This window comes from Macrotis lagotis, chromosome 7, assembly GCF_037893015.1.
Source record: "Macrotis lagotis isolate mMagLag1 chromosome 7, bilby.v1.9.chrom.fasta, whole genome shotgun sequence".
NCBI classification, from domain to species: Eukaryota; Metazoa; Chordata; class Mammalia; order Peramelemorphia; family Peramelidae; genus Macrotis; species Macrotis lagotis.
Genome location: NC_133664.1, coordinates 41,724,968 through 41,749,861, shown reverse-complemented (window position 1 = coordinate 41,749,861; position 24,894 = coordinate 41,724,968). Strand labels below are relative to the sequence as shown.

Sequence of the window (24,894 nt, the reverse complement as noted above, 5' to 3'; positions counted from 1 at the left end):
TTTGGTTGGGCAGGGGTGAGGAGGCACTTCTCAGCTCCCACTTTTGAACTTGTTCATCATCCGCAGTGTGGTTTCATGTCAGGTGCTACTCCTGTAGCCACACGAGTAAGAATGACTTCAATATTATCTCCAAGAAAAAAAAAAACTCCAAAAATAACTTCACCTACCTAGAGAAGGTATTGTCAAATATCAGGATGTAGATCCCTGGGGTCCTGACTTTCAGTTGACCTTTGATGTTTTCCCGGTGGGAATTGCAACGAGTCATTGGAATCAGAACCTGGAAACCAAACCAGAAGAGACAAGATATGCCAGTTTCAGAACTGGAAGAAAATATGGTCTAAGACTTTCATTTTAGAGATGACAAGGTGGCAAATTGGAACAGTGTGGCCTTAAAGACCAGTCTATCCCCCATATTTTTGGTATGAGTAAACTTGTGTCCAGAGAAGTGAGTTATATGCTCAAGGTTAGAAATCAGCACAGCTTGGACTAGAAATTGGATCTCCTGACAGTTATCAATGAAAAGGTGGAACCAACCTTCTCTTAGAAGACAGCTAGCTCCAGTGGATTCTTGCATGAAGGAGTGGGGAGAGAGAGGGCAGGCCAAAACACCAACATTATTTACTTCAAAGTTGAGACTCCAGGATCTGGTAGGTTTGTTGAATTGAATTCAATCAAAACACAAGGCTAGATCTTTGTTAAGGGGTTGCTGGGATTGTGAGAGTAAGTTAGGCACTCTGGGAGTAGCCTAAGGTATTATATAATATAATGCAAAGATAAACTTACAAAATATTTATACAGAAGGGGATAAGCAGGACCAGAAACAAAGAGATTGATCACTGGAACAGATCAGAGATCCAACATTTGAAAGCAAATGAACACAGAAACTAAGGATTGACAATTCAACAAAAATTACTGGAAAAACTGGAAGGAGATCTGACAGAAATTAATCATAGACTAACACTTCATACCATCTACATTCACTACTTAAGACACATAAACATATGACAAGAGCACAGAGAAAAAAAATTACCTGTCAAATGTATAGATAGAAGAAGAGTTCATGATCAAATACAGGATAGGAATTCATGACCAAATATAGAAGGTAAAATGGGCAATTCTGATTACGTAAGATTAAAAAAAGTTTTTGCACAAACAAAAACAAGGCAGCTAAAGTCAGAAGAGAAGCAGGAAAAAGGGGAAAAAGCCTTGTACAAGTTTCTTCCAAGGGTCAAATTATTTCAAGAACTGATTTAAATTTTAAGAATAAGATCCCTCTTCTCAATTGATATGATAGTTCATATTTTTTTCATTGGTCAAAGAAATGAATAGGCAGTTTTCAGAGGAAGAAATACAAATTATCAATTTGTTTATTGTTAGTTTTAGTCCTATTCAACTTTTTGTGACCTTGTTTCGATTTTCTTGGCAAAGTCTGGAGTGCTTTGCCATTTCCTTCTTGAGCTGATTTTCGGTTGAGGAAGTGAAGCAAACAGACTTAAGAAACTTGCCCAGGGTCAAACATTCAATAAATTTCTGAGGTCAGATTTAACTCATGAATATGAGTCTTTCTGTCTCTGTCTACTGCACCAACTAACGTCCCAAAGCAATTAATAGTCATAAGCAAAAATGCTTCAAGTCACTAATAGAGAAATACAACTCTGAATTTCCAAGTCATGCCTATAAGACTGGGGGAAGTGACAAAAAGGAAAAAAATGAGAAATGTCAGTAGGGTTTCAGAAAAATAGGGACACTAGGGCATTGTTGGAGGGGTTGTGAATTCTAAGCAGTACAATCATTCTGAACAGTCTTCTACAGCTATGCTCAAAAGTGATTAAATTGTGCTAAAGGAACACTAAAATATGCTAAATACACTAAAAAGTGTACTTAGGAGCAGCTAGGTAGTGCAGTGGATAGAGCACTGGTCCTGGAGTTGGAAGGACCTGATTTCAAATCCAGCCACAGACACTTAATAATTACCTAGCTGTGTGACTGTGGGCAAGCCCCTTAACCCCATTGCCCAGCCAAAAAAAAAACCCACACCAAAAAAAAAAGTGTACTAAATTTGACCTAGCAACATCACTATGAGGCCTGAGGCTTACACCCCAAGTGATCAAAGAAAGAGGAAAGAGACTCACAAGTACAAAATATCTATAGCAGGATTGTGTGTGTGTGTGTGTGTGTGTGTGTGTGTGTGTGTGTGTGTGTGAGAGAGAGAGAGAGAGAGAGAGAGAGAGAGAGAGAGAGAGAGAGAACAAATAACTAGAAACTAAAGGAGATTCCATCAACCAGGGCTAAATACATTATGATATATAAAAAGAATGGGATTCTATTGGGCTGTAAGAAATGACAAAAGGGATAATGGCCTCCAAGAAACCTGGGGAGACTCTTATTAATTAATGAGGAGTTATGTGAACGGAACCAAGAGATCAAATTCTACAATCTAAACAATGTGTCAGGAACAATTTTGAACAACTTTAGAACTTTGATCAATACAAAGAAAAACCACCCATGATTCCAAATGACTGATGATGAAGCATGCTACCTACCAGACTCGGGGTACTAATTAATATATGCCTATTTTGGGACATGATCACGATGCATTTGTTACAAGGATTTTTTGTGATTTTTTTCTTCTTTTTTTCTTTCTATTTAGTTATTTGCTTGTTTATTTTTTGGTTATTATTATTGTTGGTCTTGTCTATTTTTAAGTCATAGGAATGGGGAGATAGAAGGGAGAGAAAATATAGTTTTTGCTAATTCAAAAAAAATTAAAATTTCCTTAAGTGGCCTAAAATGATAACAAGAGACTTTCCCAATAAAGTTCTGGTTAATCATGACATGTAAGAGATCTGGATTTATGAAGGTCACATTAAGGAAACTTGACTTCTGGCAGGACCACCTACCAAGTCAGACAGAGGCCAAGCCACAGACTGTCCATTTCTTTGTGTCCCCAATATTGAGAGCACAGCATGGGGATATGAGAAGGCCTCCTGACTGTCTGGCAAGGACAGGCCCAGGCAGGCTGCTCACTGGATAGTGAATTTTTCTGTTTAGCCACAACTTATGCTAACTCTCTGCTAGGATGGGGCTGCTATGGAGAGGAATCAGTAATCTTAGAAAGGCTCAGAAAACCAGAACGCTGATATTTTCCTGGGGAGAATACACCTCATTCATAGAGTTGGGTGTGATTCTCTTCATTAAAGACTTTACAATAGAAGTGAATCTTTCCAATAGAAACTGTTTTGGAAAATGTTTTGAATTCTGAGGTTCAAGCTATTGCTTAGCTATATTCCCTGAGAAGGGCACACTCGCAGCACCACCAACTATATAAGAACAGAGATGCACAAAGAGTGGAACAATCTCACTGGCACTTATCCCCACATGAAGAATCCTTGAGTTTCCACATCTGGTTCTAATCTGGCTAGAGTTTCTATATCTGGTTGTAATTTTATTAAAAATAAAATCTAGGGTGGCTATGTGCTATAGTGGATAGAGCATTGGCCTTGGAGTCTGGAGGATCTGAGTTAAATCCAGGCTGAGACATTTACTAGCTGTATGACCCTGAGCAAATCACTTCACTTCTGCCTCAGTTTCCTTACCTGTCAAATGAACTAGAGAAGGAGAGGGGAAATCACACCAGTATCTTTGCTAAGAAAATCCAAATGGGGTCATGAAAAGTCCCAAAGTTTCAGATTCCATATCCATCACAGGAGGGGGTTGGGACCTAGATGGCTGCTGAGGTCCTTCCAGCTAGAGAACCAGGACCCCTAGTGACCCAGACCCCCAAGTCCTGCAGCTGGGGCAGGTATCAGCTGTGACCCCCAATTAAGTTTTGAGACTGGCTTTGTAGAATCAGCAGCTGGGAGAAGACAGACAAGTTTTGAGACCTTTCCCCAGATGCTCTTTTCAATGTTATATTCCGGGGGGTGGGGTTGGGGGGCCGAGGGTAACCAACTGCTCATATTGCAGCTGGACTAAGACAGCTCAGCTCAGATGCAAAGTTGCGTCTGAGCACACTATGAAGCAACCCAGGACACAATAAGTGGTGTCCTTTTGCCCCCCACTGGTGTGTCTGGAAATAACACCAGAAGCTGCCAGGGCTCTCACAGAAGGGCAGTGACAAGAAAATGTGTGGGTAGGGTCTTGGCTGTGCAAGCCAAATCCATCATTCAGTCTTCAGTGTGACCACTGACAACTCAGAAATCAGGAAACATTTCTCATCAGGGCTTGGTTAATTGTTTTGTTGGTTGTCTAGACTTGAAGAAAGGGACAAAGAAAAGATGAATAATGCAGATTAAACTCCAAAGTGTGTGGTACAAACACATTTTTCTCTGAGAGCCAGTTGTTAAATATCTACCAGCACACACCTGGCTGGAAACTACAGATTGGAAAAGCTGTTCCATCAGTTTTGGAGCCAGAAAGATCTGGAGAAGCGTGTCTGAAAAGACAAGTCTCTGTGGAGTCACGGGGAGGCCCGCCAGAACAATCCTTACCTTACACTGCTCCACTGCAGCATGCTCAGACTCTTGGAAAACGACACTAAAGGAGATGCTTTTGGGATCCGAGGAGAAAACCCAGCTGATGGTGAGGCCAGTCTCTGTCACGGTGATGGGGATGATGCTGTAGGTGCTAGATCTGACGAACAACTCTCTGCTGATGTCCCCAAAATTTAGGATCTCATCTACTGTGAGGGGCAATTTAATCCTGAAAGAAAGATGGAGGGCATGGGTTCAACTGGATGGTCAGTGTCTAGCCATAGTGAGTATCAACTCCTCTCTTGTCCATTCAGCAGAGGATTCTTGGGTCTTCCCTTTTTTCAGTAAGTAGAGATTTGATTTTATTTGGAGGATGGGATGGAGATTGGGAAGAACTCTATTTCAATACACTTGTTATGAGCTTTGGAAATATTTTACATACCAAAAATAATAGCTAAGCAAAGATTTTAGAAGGAAATCTCTTACCCTTTCTGGGAGTTGGAACTATATTAATTGATCAGTCAAGAATCAATAAGCATTTGAGTGCTTACTCAACAGATAAATAAAACCGGACCAGCTTCTGGAGATCCAACACAAAGAAAGAGAAAGAATCCTTTCCTGCCAGTTTACATTCTAAGGCATGGGTTCTTAACCTGAGGAGCATGAAATACTTGGATAATGATTTCAGTAGATTGGTTTCTTTTTTAACCTTTTGGATTTTATTTGTTTAAAAAACATTATCCTGGGGGCAGCTAGGTGGCGCAGTGGATAGAGCACCAGCCCTGGAGTCAGGAGGACCTGAGTTCAAATCCGACCTCAGACATTTAATAATTACCTGTGTGGCCTTGGGCAAGTCACTTAACCCCACTTGCCTTTCAAAAAAAATCTAAAAAAACCCCAAAAACATTATCCTAAGAAAGGCTCTACCAGCCTGCCCAAGAAGTTTGTGCCGCACACACAAAGAGTTAGCCCCTATTCTAATAGGGAAAAAGAAGGCAGTAGGGATTATGGGTAAGGAGGAAAGTACTATCGCCCCTACCGACTCCAGGTTATTTTCCCCTGGATCTTTGTACTTCTCTGTGTAGGTAAGAAGGTGGAAAATTAACCCCATGATTTTTTATTACTGTTATACAACAAGTGGGTATCTCCCATAAGTTTAGAGCATTTAGATGAACGAAGTATTCTCTGCTGATACACTACTGAATTAGTAGAAATTGTCTCAGTCACAGAGTTCCAGAGTCTATAACAGCAGATACAGTGTTGATTATTTTAACTATTACCTCTGACACTATATGATCATAGGCATGTCACAATTTTCTAATCTATAAAACGGGAATAATAGTAGCAATAATACCTAGTGAGAGGCAACATGGCTTAATGGGTGAAGGGGCTGTCTTAGAGTCAACAAGGTCTATTTTCATGAATAAGGCTTCTCTAATGGTGTTAAAAGGAGAGAGTTTGGGGATGTTGCTGTTCATATTTCTAAAGGGGTTGAAGAAGGGCAAAGATTTGTGGACTAAAGCAGGGGGATGAGGTTTATTTCCATACTTCTGCCTATAGCAGGGCCTGAGAAACATTTATAAAAGGTGACATTTATCTATGGACAGGGCTTTTTGGTGGTCCCAAGTACTGGAGTAGTTAGGGCAAACAGGCGATGTTTCATGGACCCAATCTGTCTTTCCCAGGCTAGTTCAGCATGTCTGCCAGGCAGTAGCAGGGTAGGAAGGATGTGGAAGAAAGAGCAAGAAGGGTCCAGAGAGATGGCAGCATTTCCTAGGAGGCATCAGTTGAGGCAAGGGTCATGAAAATCAAAGTGTTGCCCAAGGTTGCCAAAATGACAGATTTGTCAATAACCTTTGACCTCCAATAAATCAATGCTAGTCAGACCCAACCTTAAGACTCCCTTGTGAGGTCCGTCCTCCCACCTGGGTGCATTCCAGCTTGATGAACCCCACCTACAGTGGTACTCACATTAGCTCTCCAGACTTCAGCAGGCAGATTTCTGCATCCTGACCCATGGGCATGTCTTCAGAACCATCGGGCGTTAAAGAGTTGGATGTACTGTCCCTGTGAAGTCAAAAACACAAAGATGGTCTCCAGTCACATAAACACACCCAAGAGAATCCTGCTGTCCTGGTAAGGCATGTTGGCCACCATGTCTAATGCTGCATTCTCTCTAAGAAGGCAAGAACTTCCCAAGTCTGAGCTGCAGTAACAATGCTTTGGGCATCTTGGAAGAGAGACCCCTCAAATGGCTCTATAGGATGTTATGGACACAATGACTGACCAAGCAACTCAAACCTACTAATAACAATAGTGTGGTGTTGTTGCAATGACCCAGAGTACTAATACCAGATGGTTCTGAGCCCAGGTGGAGAGAGTCCATTTCTGAGGTGCCAGAGAGGTTCAGTAAGATCAATTTAATTCAATTCAACAAACACTTGAGAGTTCGTCGGCTTTCAAGGAGAGAGATTACATTCCACTGGAGGGAGCACCACATTCACACAGATAAGTCAATGTAATGTGTTCTGGGAAAAGTGAGAGCACCGACAACTGGGGCTTCAAGGAAGGCTTCCTGAAGGATGCAGCCTCTAAGACAAGCTTGGAGGAAAGCTAATAATGATAACCATTAGCATTTATGTAACATTTTAAGGTTTATAAAATATTATACACATAGTATCTCATTTGTTCTTTTCTTTTCTTTTCTTTTTTTTGTTTTTAGGTTTTCTGCAAGGCAATGGGGTTAAGTGGCTTGCCCAAGGCCACACAGCTAGGTAATTATTAAGTGTCTGAAGCCAGATTTGAATCCAGGTACTCCTGACTCTAGGGCCGGTGCTTTATCCACTGCACCACCTAGCCACCCCTTATTTGTTCTTTTCAACAATCCTGGGAGATAGGTAAAATTATCATCATTTTACAGATGAGTAAACTGAGGTTGAGCGATGATAAGTGACTTGCTCGGGACCATAGAACTACTAAATGTTTGAGGCAGGATTAGGAATGCAAGTCAACTCCAGTACTCTAACCACTGAGCCAGGGAAGCTACATGGCACAGTGAGTAGAGCACTTATTAACTGTGTTACCTTGGGCAAGTCACTTAACCCTGATTGCCCCACATCCAGGGCCATCTCTAGTCATCCTAATCCATATCTGGGCCCTGGACCCAGATGCTCTGGAGGAGAAAAATGAAACTGGTGATTTAGCACAGCCCCCTCTCACTCAAATACAATTCACGGGCATGTCATGGCATCACCTCCAAGATGTCGTGGTCTTCAAAAATGAAGGAGAAACATCATCATCATCATCATCATCATCATCATCATCATCAACCACTAAGCCACCTGGCTGCCAAGAATGTGGCATTAAGACAGTAAGGAAAGAGGCTGGGCATGCTCCCAAAGCAACACCACCTCAGCTCACCATCTTCTGTGGCTTTTTGAAGACCACAAGCAGGAGAGCAGGAGATTAGTCATGAACCTGGACCCTTCCAGATTCACTCAACTGGTAAGCCAATGCCTCCCTGTTAGTATTAAGTGTCTTTTGGAAAAGTTGATGCTGTAGCTGAGAAGTGAAGGAAGCAGCATCATTCTTGAGGTTCCATGTCCAACTCCAGTCCCAGGTCACTTTCTAAACCAGGCAAACTGAATTAGGACACCCCATCTCCATTTCACATACTACCCTTTCTCTTCTACCTGAAAAATCCTAAAGTATTCTCTTCCTAGTAACTACTGGCTTTTGCAGAACTGAAATGTTTCCCAAGATTCTGAACTGTGAATGGATTTGTGTCAAGATATAGAAATATTCTGTTTAAACTATGAAATACTGCTGAGGATATGCAGAAATATTCCTCAGAGATAAAAAGATAGAATGTCTAACAGGAACATATCTCCATCCCCTCACCTCCTCCCAAGAATGTATGTAGCAAGGGTGGGGTATTTCTGGGGTATTCTGCTTGGGCTGCTGCTCCAAAGACTTGAGAATGAACACTAGAAGTATGGTCCTAGAGCTATCCAGTCCTATTGGCCCAGTTGAGCTCACTTCTCTCTACTCCACGAAAAGAGAACTAACATAGACACTGGGGAGTGAGACCACTTGTGTTAAAAAATGCAGAGTGGATCCAGAAAAAAGGAAGGTTCAATCACTAAGATTAATAACCATGGAAGGTTTGTGGGAGGAGGTGAACTTAAGAGTCAAGGTTGGAAGGAGGGAAGAAATACAGATTATCAATCAACCAGGCACACAACACTCTAATATGTGATCTATTTTTTAATTAGTTTCACAAATAAAACTGGATGTAGGATTTCCTTCTTATAGTAGAAGATTTTATTCTTTAGAAAATCTCCAGGCAGGGAAGTTAAAAGCGAGGGATTAGACGATGAAGAGTTCTATTCCTTCATGGGACTTATGAGCTCCATGTTGGATCTGTTGACACACTCCCCAGTTAGCTGTGTTTTTCATTATATCCCTTTTCCTAGTGATTCCAGAGACAAATAAATCTCATCCTCAGGCCAGTGTCTAGTTAATATTTGCTAAAACTTCATTGTCTTTTTTTTTTGGCTCCATTTTATTCCATTGTTACTGGCCAACATTCCAGGGATTTAGGTAGACTGACTCCTGCAGTTTAGCTGCTAATGATTCAGAAATACCTCTCCTTTAGAAAATCATCAGAACTGTCTAAATAATTAGAAATTCATCACTTTATATAATCCTGAAGATAGCTCTTCACAGTGTAGAAGGCCATGGAAATTCAGAAACCCTTTTAGGCTCGTGAGAATTAATTATCAGAGAGCAGAGGGCCATGACTCCATCAAAGAGAGAGTTAAGACTCCCTGAAAATAACACAGAAGGGTTTCCAAATTTATGGAGCAATAACTCTTTGGAGTTTAGCCATCAAGCTTTCTATTCTTCCCATACATGACCCTCATCTCTCCTTTGACATCACTCTAATGCAGATTCTCCCTTCCTGAAGTCTCTCCCTCTTCCAGTCCACCCTCCATTCACCTATTAATTTGATCTTCTTAAAATAAATGTCTGGCCATGTCCTCCCTTATCCCCCTCAATAAATCACAATAGTTGTGAAGTGATCCAACCATTCTGGAGAGCAATATAGAACTATGCCCAAAGAACAATAAAACTGATCATACCCTTTGATCTAGCAATACCAATACTAGGCCTATATTCACAAGAAATCACCAAAAATGGGAAAAGTTCCACATGTTCCCAAATACTCATAGCAGCTTTTTTTGTAGTGGCAAAGAATCGGAAACTGAGGGGATGTCCATCAACTGGGGAATGGACGAGCAAGTTACGGCATATGAATGTTATGGAGGACTATTGTTCTATAAGAATCCATGAATGATAGGGCTCTAGAGAAGTATGGAACTAATTACAGGAACTGATGCAGAGCAAAGGGAGTAGAACCAAGAGAACAATGTACAAATCAACAATATTGAGTTGATCAGTTTTGATGGAAGCAGCTCCTCTCAGCAGTTCAGAGTAGTATAACCCTGAGAGACATGTCTATCCACATCCAGAGAAAGAAAAACAAAAAACAAAACCCTTACAAAATCTGAATGAACACTATGTTCTTTTTAAAAAAATTCTCTTGTTTTTCCTTCCTATCCCATGATTTTCTTTCTTTTCCCCCTTAATCCTAATTCCTCATAAAGAAATGGACAAATCTGTAAACATGTTAAACACAAATGTATGTGTACAATGTTCACAAGACTGTTCACTGCTGAGGGGAGGGGTGGGGTGGAAGAAAATTATGTAACTTAAAAAATATGCATATGCATGTGGATGAATGTTGAAAACTTTCATAACATGTAACTGGAAAAATAAAATATCAATTGATAAAAAAAAGAAATGACAGTGACTCTCCAATGCCTCCAGGATCAAATATTAAATCTTCTGTTTGCCCTCAAAAGCCTTCTTTAACTCAATCCCTTTCTGCCTTCCCAATTTTCTTATACTCCCCTCAACATACTCAACAGTCTAGTACCTGGCTTCCTTTCTGTTTCTGGTATGAGACCCTCTATTTCTGAATTCAGAACATTTCCCCATATGCTTAGAATTCTCTTCCTTTTCAGTTCTGTCTCCTGGTTCCCCTCAAGTCTTGGTCAAAAATCCCACCTTCTTCAAGAAACCTTTCTTAAAGGGATGTGGGAAATCTGGGATACTAATACATTGTTGGTGGAGCTGTGGACTCATCCAGCCTTTCTGGAGAGCAATTTGGGATTATGCCCAAAGGGCAACAAAAATGTGTATACCCTTTGACCCAGCAATACCACTACTGGGTCTATACCTTGAAGAGATGATAAAAAAAAGGGTAAAAACATCACTTGTACAAAAATATTCATAGCAGCCCTGTTGTGGTGGCAAAAAAATTGGAAATTAAGTGAATGTCCTTCAGTTGGGGAATGGCTTAGCAAACTGTGGTATATGTACGTCATGGAACACTTAATAGGTAGGTACTTAATAAATGCTCATTTGTCCATCTTGACTTGTCTTCCCCTTCAATTCTACCAAAATAGCAGTAGCATTGGAGGGGAAAGGAACAGTGGGAAAAAATGTAGGACAAGAAGAAATTCAACTGTAATAGCAACCACAATCTAGCAGTCAAAAAAGGAGTTTACATCTGCTTCCTTCTCTAACCATCCTTACCGTCACCCCAGCTAATGCTTGGTCTGTCTCTCTTCCTTGTCCTTCAAAACACTAGAGACCAGCTTTGCCTCTTTCTGAGCCTTCATTTGGTTATCTTCTTTTGCTCCAAAGCACAGGGTAAATAGAAAAAAAATTTGAGAAATACTAAATCTAAGGGTAAAAACATCACCTGTACAAAAATGTTCATAGCAGCTCTGTTCGTGGTGGCAAAGAAATGGAAACTGAGGGAATGTCCATCAATTGGGGAATGGCTTAACAAACTGTGGTATATGTATGTGATGGAACACTACTGTTCAATTAGAAACCAGGACGGATGGGGATTCAGGGAAGCCTGGAAGGATTTGCATGAACTGATACTGAGTGAGATGAGCAGAACCAGAAAAACACTGTGCACCCTAACAGCAACATGCGGTGATGATCAACCTTGATGGACTTGCTCATTCCATCAGTGCAACAATCAGGCACAATATTGGGGTATCTGCGATGGAGAATACCATCTGTATCCAGAGAAAGAATTGTGGAGTTTGAACAAAGACCAAGGACTATTAACTTTAATTTTTTAAAAAATGTTCTTATTATGTAATTCTGCTGTATCTCATACTATGTTTCTTCCTTAAGGATATGATTTCTCTCTCATCACATTCAACTTAGATCACTGCATACTATGGGAATGATGTAAAGACTAACAAACTGCCTTCTGTGGGGGTGGGGGGAGGGAAGCAAGATTGGGGAAAAATTGTAAGATTCAAGATAAATAAAACGCTTTTAAAATTAAAAAAAGAGAAAGAATAATAAATCTAGCAACACTAGGTCATGAACTATAAAAGAGTGAAAACCTTAATTTGTCCATTATCTGCTCTTCTTCCATTCAATACTATTGTTTTTGCAAACCCTGTTACAGTCAATTCCTAGTTATTTGAATTTAGATAAATATATATAAAATAGATAACTAAGTTGACACAGTGTTTTTCCCAATTAGCTCCTTCTTCACAAAAGGTCACTATAAGAGGATTAAATTGAGAAGGAAGGTTGATATATGCTTGGATGGGAAAGGTGATGAAGACAAAATGTGAAAGAGTGATTTGATCTCAGACTACATTTCAAAGTCAAATACATTTTATACATTATCTACCTTTCCTCTCCATTCTGTCAGCATGATATTCTTTACAATTCTTAATTTCCCTCTTATTCCATTCAAACTGGACTGGTACATGTCAGAAGAGATTGGACAAGAGTTGTATGACTGGACAATAAGGAAACTGGTCAAATAGCAATAGAAAGGGTAAGAGCCAGACAGCGAGCAGGTCAAGAGATCTTGAGAAAGGTCACTGCTTAGGACACAAGTCCATGGAGGATTGACGGGACTGGATGGGATGAGAAGGCCTGGGGAATTTTAGTCTATGCCTCACATTGATGACATTATAGATTCATTGAAGTAGTGAAGTATAGCAAATAGGTGGGAGCCAAATGTGTGCCTGTGTGCATTTATACATGTGTATCTGTGTATGTGCACGCGCGCACGCATATGTGTGTGTGTGTGTGTGTGTGTGTGTGTGTGTGTGTGTGTGTACAAAAAAGGCAGTAAACAAGGAATCAGAACTTCGGGGTTTGTCTGAATCGTAATTCTAATACCTATTAGCTTTGTAATCTAGGCCAAGTCACCTAATCGCCTTGATTAGTTTTCCAGTTAAAAAACAGGAATAACACTTGGGTCCCCTATGTCACAGGATAGTTGGGAAACTCAAAGAAGATAAAATATGTAAAGCAGCAGATTAACCCTAAAGTGTCACATAATGTAGGCTGTTATTATTCCAGGCATAGAAGCTCCACTCACATCCTACTATTCTGAGATGAATGACAGTTTAGCATGAGAAAGGACCTCAGGGTCTGGCATCTTCTCCTGCCAGGTGATCTTCTGAATCTTCCTAAGACAATTTAAATGGAAGCAATTCAATTTTCTGACATGTCCAGCTTCCATAGGCATATAGCAATGAGGTCAGCACAAGGATTCTGTTGACTTTCAGTTTGGTCATCAGCCTCATATCTTTTCTACTGAGCTAGCTCTGGCAACATGAGTGTCAACCTCACTGTCAATGTGTATCTCCTTGGAAAGGACACTGCCAAAGTAAGTGAACAGTTCTCAGAACTTTTCCATTTGCTGTAATCGATGGTTTCCACACATGGATGGTGTGGAGTTGGCTGATAGAGTCCCTGGGTTTTCTTGATGTTAATTGTTAGACTAAAATGAGCACATGAAGCAGAGAACTGATCCATCCTTCGTTGCATCTCAGCTTCAGAGGCTGCACTGAGTATACAATCACCTGAAAACAGAAGATCCGGCACCAACACTCCCTACAACTTTGGTCTTGGCTCATAGCCGTTTTAGGCTGAAGAATTTGCCATCAAAGTGGTAGCTGACCTTGAGGCCATGTTCATCCTCAGTGAAGGTCTTTGATAACATGGCTGAAGACATCATGCAAAAAAAGGGAGCAAGGTCTATTTTTACGTGACCTATGGTGGAGCATTCTGAGCTCATCTTGGGCTGATCAACCATCATCGGCTATACTGTCAAATTTTTGTAATATAGTGATGTTATTTTGATCTTTGATAATGAAGGTCAAGAGCCATTCTGAGGTGACTCTGGGTTTGTACATACAGGAGAGCAGATGGTAAGAGCCCAATTATCATCACATGGGGGAAGGAGGGTCTGTGAAATTTGGGGACATTAAAAATAGAGTCTTATATTTGAAAAAGTTGGGAAGCAGTGGTTTGGAGGCAAACCTCTACCATGTTGGACAGATAGGCCAGCTCGGTCAAACCATGGATACAGCCCATGAAAGGTATGACCACTAGATGTCGCCCCATCACTGCTAATGTCCACTCACCTGGCTGCCTTGCTTCATTTTCCTTTCAGTAGTCTAAGACAAGGAATAATTAACAAAGAATATTTAGTGTCCTCCACAGCACCTGGGCATATCCACTCCCAAATTTTCTTGTATTATCTCAGGAGTTGCCCCACAGATGGCCAGATCCAATAGCAAAGTAGCGTTCCATTATTTGGCATGGAATAGGCTATTTTTTCCCTCTTCCCTAATTTCACAGTAAAGTAATAATCAAGACTAATTATAGTCATATGGAAGATGAACTCACATCCACAGATTAGAGATGAGGAAATGCAGTAGTAAATCATTGGTTATGGGTAGGGGATGGATGGGACTCCTGCTTGATGCATCTATACTCAAATCCACAATGCTCACTATTCCTATACTCTAAAATGTCATTAAAACTCCCAAATCATTGAAATGTTGAAGAATAGGAGTTTGTAAAATTTTCTGGCTGGGTTCAAGTCTTGTTGACAAGCTTCCTTTATGCTTCTGAAAGCCTCAGATTATTTTCCTATTTTGGCAAGAAGCAGCCAGCTTACATATGGGGACTTCAAGGTTTGCAAAACACTTCAATATGTGGGGGTCATCTCGATTTCTTGATATTTCTGACTACTAGAGGAGCCCTCACCCCATGAATCCTCAATTATCCCATTTCAAGGCATTCAAATACACATTAAGTGCCTGTTAGGTTTTGGGCACTGTGCTAAGTACTGGAAATAATTAAGAAAAGATAGTTCCTGCTCTCAAAGAACTGACCCTTTAATGAGGAAAGGCATCACCCAAAAGGAAGTCAAAAAAGTGGCAGTTGGGGGCCACCAGCAGGGTATGAGGTCCTATAGAGTGGAAACCAAGCAGAGCTACTGATGGAAAATGGAACATTCAGAGCCCTCTCTAAAGGAAGGCTTGGGAGGATGTTGTGACTCTCCCCTCTAGCTCATCAATCAGAAGGCAGAGACGACTGAGACACCTGAAAAGGTGAGAAGAAAAAATGAGTCAATCTGCATGGGGATGAGATTCCAGGTGATCAGCTTATCCTGGGGGGAGCCATGATGAGGAGGAAACCCAAGAGAGGCACTGATAGAAAATGGACTTGTGGATGACCTGTTTACCTCCTTTTCTAAGAATTCAATTCCAAAATGGCAGTCTTTGCGAGAATTATCCTGAACAATATTTTTGTAAGTAATATGTTGCTGCCTTCTCTGCTCCAATATAAGCCTATCTTTCTCCCCACTGCCTTTTCTTCACCTGTGACACTGGAATTCTATGGCATCATCATCTTGTCTCACATAGTGATGCCATTTGGGTCTTCAGTTCTGAAGGACAAGAACCAACCAACCAACCAATTGGTATTAGTTTTTTAGAAGGGAAGAGTCTTGTTTCATGAATAAGCACTTGTCCAGTTTCCCGGAGGTGAAGGTGACTGAATCTTTCTTGGATAACTCAAAAACTTGCAAGGTCTCAGAATCTTTCTTTTCAAATTATCAACAAACATTGATTAAGGGATGAACTATGATATTTGGTATTGCAGTAGCGGTTGGGGATAAGAAGACAAAAATACAAACATCCCTGCTTCCAAGGAACTTATACTCTATGGAACATCATTGTGAAATCACTAGTTGCTGTACAAGAATAGAGATGTAAAAGTTGTAGAAGACTTGGTTAAATTAACACTAAACTCAGAACATATCATACAAGGGGTGTGTGTGTGTGTGTGTGTGTGTGTGTGTGTGTGTGTGTTTCAATTCATGTCTACTTCTTCTTATCAATGGTCTTTTTCTACTAAATTGAACAGAGAAAAATAATTCAGTCACCAGCTTCTGGTTGGCTGGGGACTGGGTGATAAAGTTTTAGTCTCTCATAGAGTATAGCAAAGTAGAGTGGAGAGAGTGATGGGTATGTTTGCGGAAGACAGGGGCTCAAATCCCACTTCAGACATTTACTTATCTATGTGATGCTGGATAAGTCACTTAACCTTGATGTGCCTTAACTTCCACATCTTTAAAAGGAGGTATATGCACGCACCTCAACAGAAGGACCATGAAGATCAAATGAAATTATATATGTAAAGAATTCTGCAAACCTCCAGTACTATGTATGAAAATATGATGATGGGAGAGCAGCATGCTGAACTGGAAAGATCACTCTACTTGTCTGTAGTCAAAAGTTCGAAGTCTCAATGAGACTTGGACCAACTCAGGTGACCCCTCAGATTCTCAGTTTTCTTATTCAAACAAATGAGAGGGATGGACAAGACAAGAAGACTTCTTAGATCTTTTCCAGCTCTAATTTTTCTATGATTCAATGGGAAGGGACAAGGAAAAATGATCACATCAACTAGTTCTTGTGGGGTGGAAGAGAGGGCATGGAGCTAAGAGTCAAAGAACCTGGGTTCTCCTTTAAGTTCTGCAACATGACCAGTAAAAGGGAGGGTTTAACAATTTCTTTAGACTCCAATAACTTAAGAAGACCCCCCCCCATCCCACCCAAAGAGGAATGATGAATTTGAGGTAGAGGGATCATAGCTGTTTTCCAGAGGATCTCAACTCTTTCTAGTCATGTGCAGAGGAAGAGAGTACACTTTGCCTGGACAAGTACCTAGGTTAAAGAATCAAAGGTGGCAGAAACTCTGCCCTGAACATCCATTCTCCTCTCTCTAAACCTTAAAAGGGAGACAGACTCTGACTTATTCCATTAAGAGAACTAAAGAAATTGGAGGAAGAGAAGTAGATCAAGGGGATACACTGAGCCTGAAGCAAAGGGGACTAGCATCCAACTGGGCCAAATCTTGCCTTTTCTGAAGTTACTTGGCTTATGAAGTAAACTCCCCAGTGTAGGAGGTGTGTGTGACAGCTTTGTGACAACATGGAGTCAAAAAGTTAGTGAGAGGGAAATAAATGAGAAAAAGACTAAAATTACCAAATGTTTTAAGAGGAAGAAAAGATGGTCCAAAGCCTAGAAGTTAGCAGATAAATTATTGAGAGATATCAAAATTAGAAGATAAATATCAAGATATCTAAGAGATTGCAAATGTCTCTAAATAAAGATTATAACACAAAGGAAACTGAGCCAACACTGATAAAACATAGAACCCTGTGGACTCCCAAGAGAGCCTAGAACTATCATAGGATGTTCCAGAATGGTTCAAGTGAGAAATAAGAATTTTAAGAGAAGTTAGATGGGAACAAATGGCAGAATTTATGACTTTAAACAGAAGAAATAATTAGTAGAAGGAAAAAAACTTGAATCCAGAGGGTAAAAGTCTCTTCAAAGAAGCAAAAGAGAAAACAGATTGGGAATACAACTGGATTAGAGTGAAGGACAATTTAGAAGAAGAGAAGCAAAAACAATAAAAGAATATATAATTGGGGGCAGCAGCTAAGTGGTAGAGTGGATAGAGCACTGGCCTGGAGTTAGGAGCCTCAGACATTTAATAATCATTTAGCTGTGTGACCTTGGGCAAGTTACTTAATCCCACTGCCTTGCAAAAATGGAGGGGGAGGGGGAAGGAGGATGTCCCTGTGGCTCTTCTCCTCCACATCTTGGAATCCCTTTGAGTTGCTGTAACTTCCTTCCCCTCCCCATCTCTGCCCCTTGGCTTCCCTAAACTCAATCCTACCTTCTGCAGGAAGTCTTTCCTGCCCCTCCATCCTCTCCAAGACCACCTGTCATTTTCACTGCATATCTCCTATACCTATGTACAGTTATTTACAGGTTTTCTTATCCATTAGTTCTGAGTTTCCTAAAGGCAGGGACCATGAGGTTGTGGCCTTTCTTTCCATTCCTAACCAGGCGCTGGCACACAAGTGGTTTACAAATGATTATAGACACTTTCACTGACAATATTTGGTTTCAACAGCCACCTGGTGAAGTAGGAAGGGCAATTACTACCTCCCCTAGTCTTTACTATTGCCCCCCCTACTATTTTACCCCCGAGGAAACTGTAGTTCAGAAAGGGTTAACTGACCTGGGCAGAGAGCCCCTGGATCAGTCTTGATGAATTCTGGTTCCTTTGGCAGATGAGTGGGAGGGGACTTCTAGCTTAAAAGGAAACCAGTCAGAAGCCGAGAGAAACCACATCCACTGGGGCGACTAGGTTGCGCCATCATGAGCTTATCTCTGATAACAAACTAACAGCATCCACACTGAAGAGATTCAGGTGAGCTACTTTTTTGTTTCCACAAGAATAAAGTAGAATAGAAAGGGTGGTGGTCCCCATCCCCCATCTTTTCTCTCATTCTGGAGACTATTCCTTATTCCTTTCTGCCTTTCTCTTTTTTTTTAAAATGCTCTAGAATAGTCACACACATTTTAACAGCAATAAAAAACAAAGAGCTTACATTTTAACAGAGGTAAAAAAGTGAGGATATGATAAATATGTAAACAGATTAAGGTGTAATGAGATAATCTGAAGAAGGAGAAAGCATTAACAAGGGGGTCAACCTGGGAATCCATGAACTTGTTTGGTTTTTCAATGTTGATAATCATAATTCAGGATAACTGGCTTTCTTTGTAATTGTATGAATTTTTTTTTTGATATAGCTAAAATATTAACCAGAGAAAGAGTCTCTAGGTTGCACTTGACACCCAAAGAGAGCCACATTACACAGAAAAGGTGAAGCATCCCTGAGCTAGGGATATCAAGAAAAGATTTACATAAAAGACAGTCATTGAGCTGACAAAATGAAAGATTTTTGAGAGGTGGATATGAAGGGGGAGTTTATTCTAGGCATTGCAGCCTATAGAAAGGCATGGAGGAAAGAGACAGAAAGGGTTGACAAATTAAGCTTGCACTGATGAAGAAAAGAGACCATAAGACAAGACTGGAAAGCACTTTTCTTAAACTTGGTCATTTTACTGATTTTCTAGGACTTCAATCATAATTGGAAGGTCTTTCTGATCACTAGGCTGAATCACTGCATTTTTAAAATTATTTTTTCACACAAAGGGGAATCTTAATGATGAATCTGCACAGGACAATGGAACAGAGCTCAGAAAATGCTGCCCAATTATTATAGATCAATTATAATGATCGTGAAGTAAGGGTAAATTTAAATGATGACAGTGTATGAAAGGACTTAATCAGCTAATGAGAGAAAACTCTGCAAGAGTGAATTAAATGACAACAAAGCCTTGAATTTTACTTTTAGGACTCATGCTAGCACTACTGAATGAAGGAAAAACCTCATAGGATCACTAATGATAATAATAGCTTGCCTTCATATGACAATTCATTATTTACAATGAAAATCATGTGCATCATCTCAACTAATCTTCCTCCAAACTTTGGGACATGGATAGGGAAAGTTCTAATCATATCTTCCTTTTTTCTTTCTTTGTTTCTTCTTTTCTTTCCTAGTTTGTCTTTCTTTCCTCCTTTCCTTTTCTACAAGAGTGAGTTAAATGACAACAGTGGTTTGAATTTTACTTTTAGAAGGGGACTCATGATATCACTACTGAAAGAAGGAAATTCAATGTTTTTTTCTTGATGAAAAAATGTATTCTATCAAATATTGTGTCATTTGGAGCTACAAAATGCTACTTGTGGATAAGAAAGAAAGTCATCAGTATTTCTGTTATTAAATGTTTCATAATCTTTTGCAAATGAGTTATGTTGTTATGATATGCTTAGTTGAATATGAGACATTCAAGACAAGGTTCTTCCCCTTGTAGAGAAAGCTCATAGGATCACTAATGCCTTCGCATGACACTTCATGGTTTACAAAGAAAATTATGCACATCATCTCAACTAGTCTTCCCTAAAACTTTGGTAAATGAATAGAGGTTTTATCTTATCTTCTTTTTTTCTTTCTTCCTTTCTTTCCTCCTTTCTCTCTTTTTCTGCAGGAGTGAATTAAATGACAATAATGCCTTGAATTTTACTTTCAGAAGGGAATTCACATCATCACTACTGAAAGAAGGAAAATTGATGTTCTTTTCCTTTATGAAAAATACTATTTCATGTCATTTGGAACTACAAAATGACTATTTGTGATTAAGGAAAAAAAAGCCATCCAGTCTGACTCACTGTTATGAAATATTTCATATTCTTTTGCCAATGAGCTATGCTGTTATGATATGCCTAGTTGACAAAATTCTTCCCCTTGTAGAGAAAGCTTATAGGATCACTAATGATAATAATATTACCTTCATGTGACAACTTCATAGTTTACAAAGAAAATTATATGTATCATCTCAACTAATCTTCCCTAAAACTCTGGGACATGGATAGGGAAAATTCTATCAGATCTTCCTTTTTTCTTCCTTTCTTTCCTTGTTTTTCTTTTTTTTTCCTTCTTTCTTTTTTCCCTTCATTCTTTTTCTTTTTACATATTTCTTTTTTTCTTCCTTCCATTTCTTTCCTCCTCTCTCCTCCTTTCTCTCTTTTATCCTTCATTTCATTTCCTTATGTTTCCCTTTTTTTCCTCTTTCTTTCTTCCTTCTTTTAGAGATGGGCAAACTGAGTCTTAAGAGGACTCAAGAGGACTATAGTCATATAGCTATTAGAGGCTAAGCTAGGACTCAAACTCAGATCTTTGGACTTCAGATCCTGTGGTAAGAGCTGGATGTGGAATAAGAGGCTTGGGTTCAGACACTTAGTAGCTGTGTGATCAAGGGGGCCTAATTTAACATCTCTAAGCCTCGCTTTCCTAGTTCGGAAAATGGGAATAATTGCATTTATAAAATGATTGTGAAGAAAGCACTTGGATGCTATAATAAATAGCATCTAATATAAGCATAATATAAGCAACTGGATATTGTTATTCCAGCCAGTTTGCTAAACTGGTACATACTGGGAGCTTAATAAATGTTGTTTGCTTGACTTATTGAAAGGTAGTAGTAGTACCAGGTTTACAATACCAGATACTGGTGGCTGATCAGTATTGACTCTCATGAGCTAATAAGAAGCAAAAGTAAAGTAGAGTAGAGAAGGATTTAATCAGGCAACCAATCAATATTCTGAGAGAAGTTAAGTCAAAGATACTGGATACTAGAAAGATCTTATTGGATATAATGGAAAGAGCATTGAACTAGGAGTTGAGAAACGTGAGTTTGAACCCTCAACTCTAACACCCTATCACTCTATCACTTGGTTCTGGGCAGCTCTTTTGGCTCAGTTTTTATATCTGATCACCTGGGCACCTTTGGCTCTAACATCCCTTAACAGTAGGATCCAAACACCAGGACTGGATTTATCCTCCTGAGGAATCCAACCCCAAAGAGCTATCACACAAAACTGGTCCTCACTTGCTGTCCTTGTTACAGTCCAAGAGCTATCCTTGGTGCAGGAAATAGGATGTTGTTGCCACTTGACTCTTTTCCTTCTCATATTATTCAGAATCAACAGACTTCACCCTAAGCTACTAGGGAGCGAGGGGTGAAAGAAGAAGGGAAGCAAAGGAAAGAATAAGCATTTAGTAAGTGTCTACTGTGTACCAGACCTTATACCTGAATTTTACAAATATTCTCTCCATTGATCCTCACAGTGAACCTGGTGCTGTTTTCATCCCCATTTTACAGATGAGGAGACTCAAGTAGATAAAGGTGAAGTGACTTGTCCAGGGTCATGCAGCAAATAAGTGCCTGAGGTTGAATTTGAACTCGGGTCTTGCTGACTTCAGGTCCAGTCAGAATGGAGGTACAGCTCTTAGACAATGTGGCAGACTGGGCAACACTTGGGCTTTGATGCCATGTCCCACCATTCTGTCACCACCCTTTCTTCCCTACTTTCATACTTCTTTTGAGGCCCCTTTCCATAGTCCCTCCCATTGCTGAGCTGAGCACCTGGCTCATGGTAGGTGCTTAATGAATGTTTATTGATGAACTGAGAAACCCTCTCCACTTTGGGCTGATAGAGACCTAAGGTGTTACTCCTGGGAATATTTAAGTTAAACAGGGAAAACTTAAAGACAATAAGATCTAAGAATTAAAACTCTAATGGGAGTATTATGGTGGGGGGAATCTCAACATCTCTCAAATTATACCAGATGGGTGTTCTAACCTTTACTCAGCTGTCAGGCATTTTGTGACCCTCAGTACCTCTGTGCCTCGGTGTCCACATCCATAATGGGAACCCTTCATTCCACTTAATTACTCTTAAATCAAACCCTTAATTACCCCTAATTCCACTAAAAAAAATGTTTAACAAAGTACATGAATTCTCTTCCAACTCTAAAGTTGTTCCTACCTGCATTTTGAGATATCACACATACATGCACACATATGAATAATACACATAATACATATTATATAATATATAATGCCTCAACTATGAATTTGGGGAAGAAAGATCTAGTGAACAGAGATAGTACATCACTAGCATGTTTGCCATAAATATTCGCAGATTATGGGCTGAGTCCATACTAACTAGTGAATTTAGAGTACCGATGAAGCAGGATAAATCAAATTAGGTAACAGCTCACAAATGTGAGCTTCATTTGGAAAAGGTTATTATTGAATGACTTCATACATGTTATGAATACTGAGTTGGTAATTTTTCTTAAAAAGTTAAGTAGCAGGAAGAAGTCATAAGTTTCTGGGGAGCAGAATCTCTTTTTTTAAGTCTTGGTTAGAAAGTAGAATAATGAGCGTAGCAGAATTTCTGGGAGATAGATGGGGGGAAGGGAATTGTGTTGGCCTACACACACACATATATATGGAAAATTATTGTCTAATTACAGGTCTTGCTAAAAAGGAAGACATGGATGACGATTACTATGATCCCAATACTTGGAAACAGTTAGAGAATGTCAGCAAGGACGAGTATGAGAATTTCCTAAAATTCAGAAGGATTTTCCTACCTTGCATCTATATCCTGGTGTTTTCCTTTGGCTTGGTGGGGAACTGTCTAGTACTGGCAGTCTACATTTTTTGCCAGAAGACCAAGAGTCTGACCGACCAATTTCTTCTGAACTTGCCCACAGCTGACTTGATGTTTATTTGTACTCTGCCATTCTGGATTTATGCTATCATACATGAGTGGATCTTTGGGCAAGAGATGTGCAAGTTTGTCCTGGGGATGTACATGGTGAATTTCTACACATCCATGTTGTTCCTCACCTGCATTACCATTGACCGGTTTATTGCAGTAGTTCAGGCCACCAAAACCCACATCTATCAAGCCAAAAGGAGCATCTTGGGAAAGATTATCTATGTCATCATATGGATGGTTTCTCTACTGCTTGCCCTCCCACAGTTCATGTATGCCAAGGTTTCTTCCAAAAGCCAAAAGGTTTGTCTTACTGAAGGAGAAGACATTTCTACCATGGTCCTTGCCATCCAAATGACCATTGGATTCTTCTTGCCTCTGATGGCCATGATCATCTGCTACTCGGTCATTATCAAGACCTTGATACATGCCAAAAGGTTCCAGAAGCACAAATCTTTAAAGATTATCTTCTTAGTGGTGGCGGTGTTCATTCTGACCCAGTTACCTTTCAATCTTATCAAACTGATTCAAACCACAAACTGGGAGTATAACACAGATCCCCACTTCCTCTATGCCTTAGTGATTACAGAGGCCATAGCTTATCTCCGAGCCTGCCTCAACCCTGTGCTGTATGCCTTTGTCGGGGTGAAATTCAGAAGGAACTTTTGGAAGCTCATGAAGATCTTTAAGTGCCCCCACACAGCAAGGATGACCAGCCAGTGTCCATCCAGTGATGATACCACTAAGAGTTTCACCGCTTCCAACAACGTGCAGGCCACCAGTATGTACCAGCTGTAGCATGTGCCAACCAACTGGACAAGTCCATGAGCATCTGTTTAGTGCCCATGCTGTGGATGATGGACATCATGCTGACTGCAGTTAAGAGAATTGGAAGTTTATAAGACAACTTCCCTCTGGAGTGGGATCTTTGCTTGTCAGCTTTGGATTATCACTGAGATGTAAGCAAGTACCATTCCACTGGGGATCAATGACATTGCTATCATAAGAGATCTTGGGCTAACCTGGTTCCTTCCTTGAACAGGGAATGTTGCCCAGACCTAAGCTCAGTGATCCTAATAACCAGAACACAACAAAGACATTTTCCCCAAACTCTATATGCTAGGTGAACTGAGAAGTACTGGGTGAAGTGAAGGAACAAGCTAATTATTCAAATCCCTGCAATGTCATTACTTTTCTTCAAGACCTTCTTTTGGGAACTGGATGAAGCAGACAAAATGTCCCAAGTAAAACCACAGACTCCATGGTCTAGGAGATGACGTGTAAAGCAGAGACTATGAAAATAAAAAATGATCCAGGTCTCTGGGAATACAAGGAAATGGAAGATAACCATCTTTATATGGTGTCCTTGCCAGGCCCTGGCTAGTTCATTTCCAGGCTCACAAACATCAGTCTGCAGAAGGAAGGAGAGACCTGGGTTCTCTTGGCCACGGAATGATCAGCTCTGATAAAAAATGTCAATTTTATAGTAGAAAGAGAAGTCATGCATATTGTTCAAAGTGTTGTGTTTTTTAAAAGTAGAATTATGAGTAGTTTGTAAACCTACTCTATTTCCTGTATATAAAATTAGATTAATAATGCTTATTCTATGTATGTGAAAAGCATCTTTCCATTATTAAGGTCAGATCATAATAAAGGTTATTTTGGAGTTTTTAAACTACAAACTATTGTTTTCTTTATAAATCTTTTTTGTTTTCCCCAGAGGGACACAATCCATCCTGGGGTAAAAATGTGGTCTTTGGAGTCTTTCCAGGGCTTTGTAGCTCAGTTTATCAAACTATATTCTGAAAATTTAGGGGACTTAAATACTGATTGACTTAGTAAAAATCACTCAGCTGACAAGATATCAGATCCCCTGCATATTATTTAATGAAATGAGGGCCTTTGCTTAATCTTTAGAAGGAGAAAACTAGCTGAAATATATATTTAA

General features: G+C 39.9%; 2 protein-coding genes across 5 annotated transcripts in view; one reads left to right on the top strand and one right to left on the bottom strand.

The window, feature by feature from the left end:
- Window positions 1-24,894, bottom strand: part of FYCO1 (FYVE and coiled-coil domain autophagy adaptor 1) — a 109,209-nt gene that overhangs the window by 6,008 nt on the left and 78,307 nt on the right. For all 3 annotated transcript variants that reach the window (XM_074195854.1, XM_074195852.1, XM_074195855.1), the window contains 3 exons: window positions 6,444-6,539; window positions 4,491-4,701; window positions 168-277 (listed from right to left, as the gene is read on the bottom strand). In XM_074195854.1, coding sequence (XP_074051955.1) covers window positions 168-277; window positions 4,491-4,701; window positions 6,444-6,539 — 417 coding nt within the window. The remainder of the gene's footprint in view (window positions 1-167; window positions 278-4,490; window positions 4,702-6,443; window positions 6,540-24,894) is intronic.
- Window positions 18,072-24,631, top strand: CXCR6 (C-X-C motif chemokine receptor 6). 2 transcript variants are annotated; one of them, XM_074195856.1, is made up of 2 exons: window positions 18,072-18,176; window positions 22,699-24,631. In XM_074195856.1, the coding sequence occupies exon 2, from the start codon at window positions 22,719-22,721 to the stop codon at window positions 23,742-23,744; it is 1,026 nt and encodes a 341-aa protein (XP_074051957.1). In that variant the 5' UTR covers window positions 18,072-18,176; window positions 22,699-22,718; the 3' UTR covers window positions 23,745-24,631. The 2 variants fall into 2 exon arrangements, with proteins under 2 accessions (XP_074051957.1, XP_074051958.1); XM_074195857.1 differs by lacking the exon at window positions 18,072-18,176 and adding an exon at window positions 19,614-21,562.

What these genes read in the sequence shown, in the direction of transcription:
- CXCR6 (XM_074195856.1), top strand. Translation starts at nt 22,719, where the DNA reads ATGGATGACGATTACTATGATCCCAATACTTGGAAACAGTTAGAGAAT.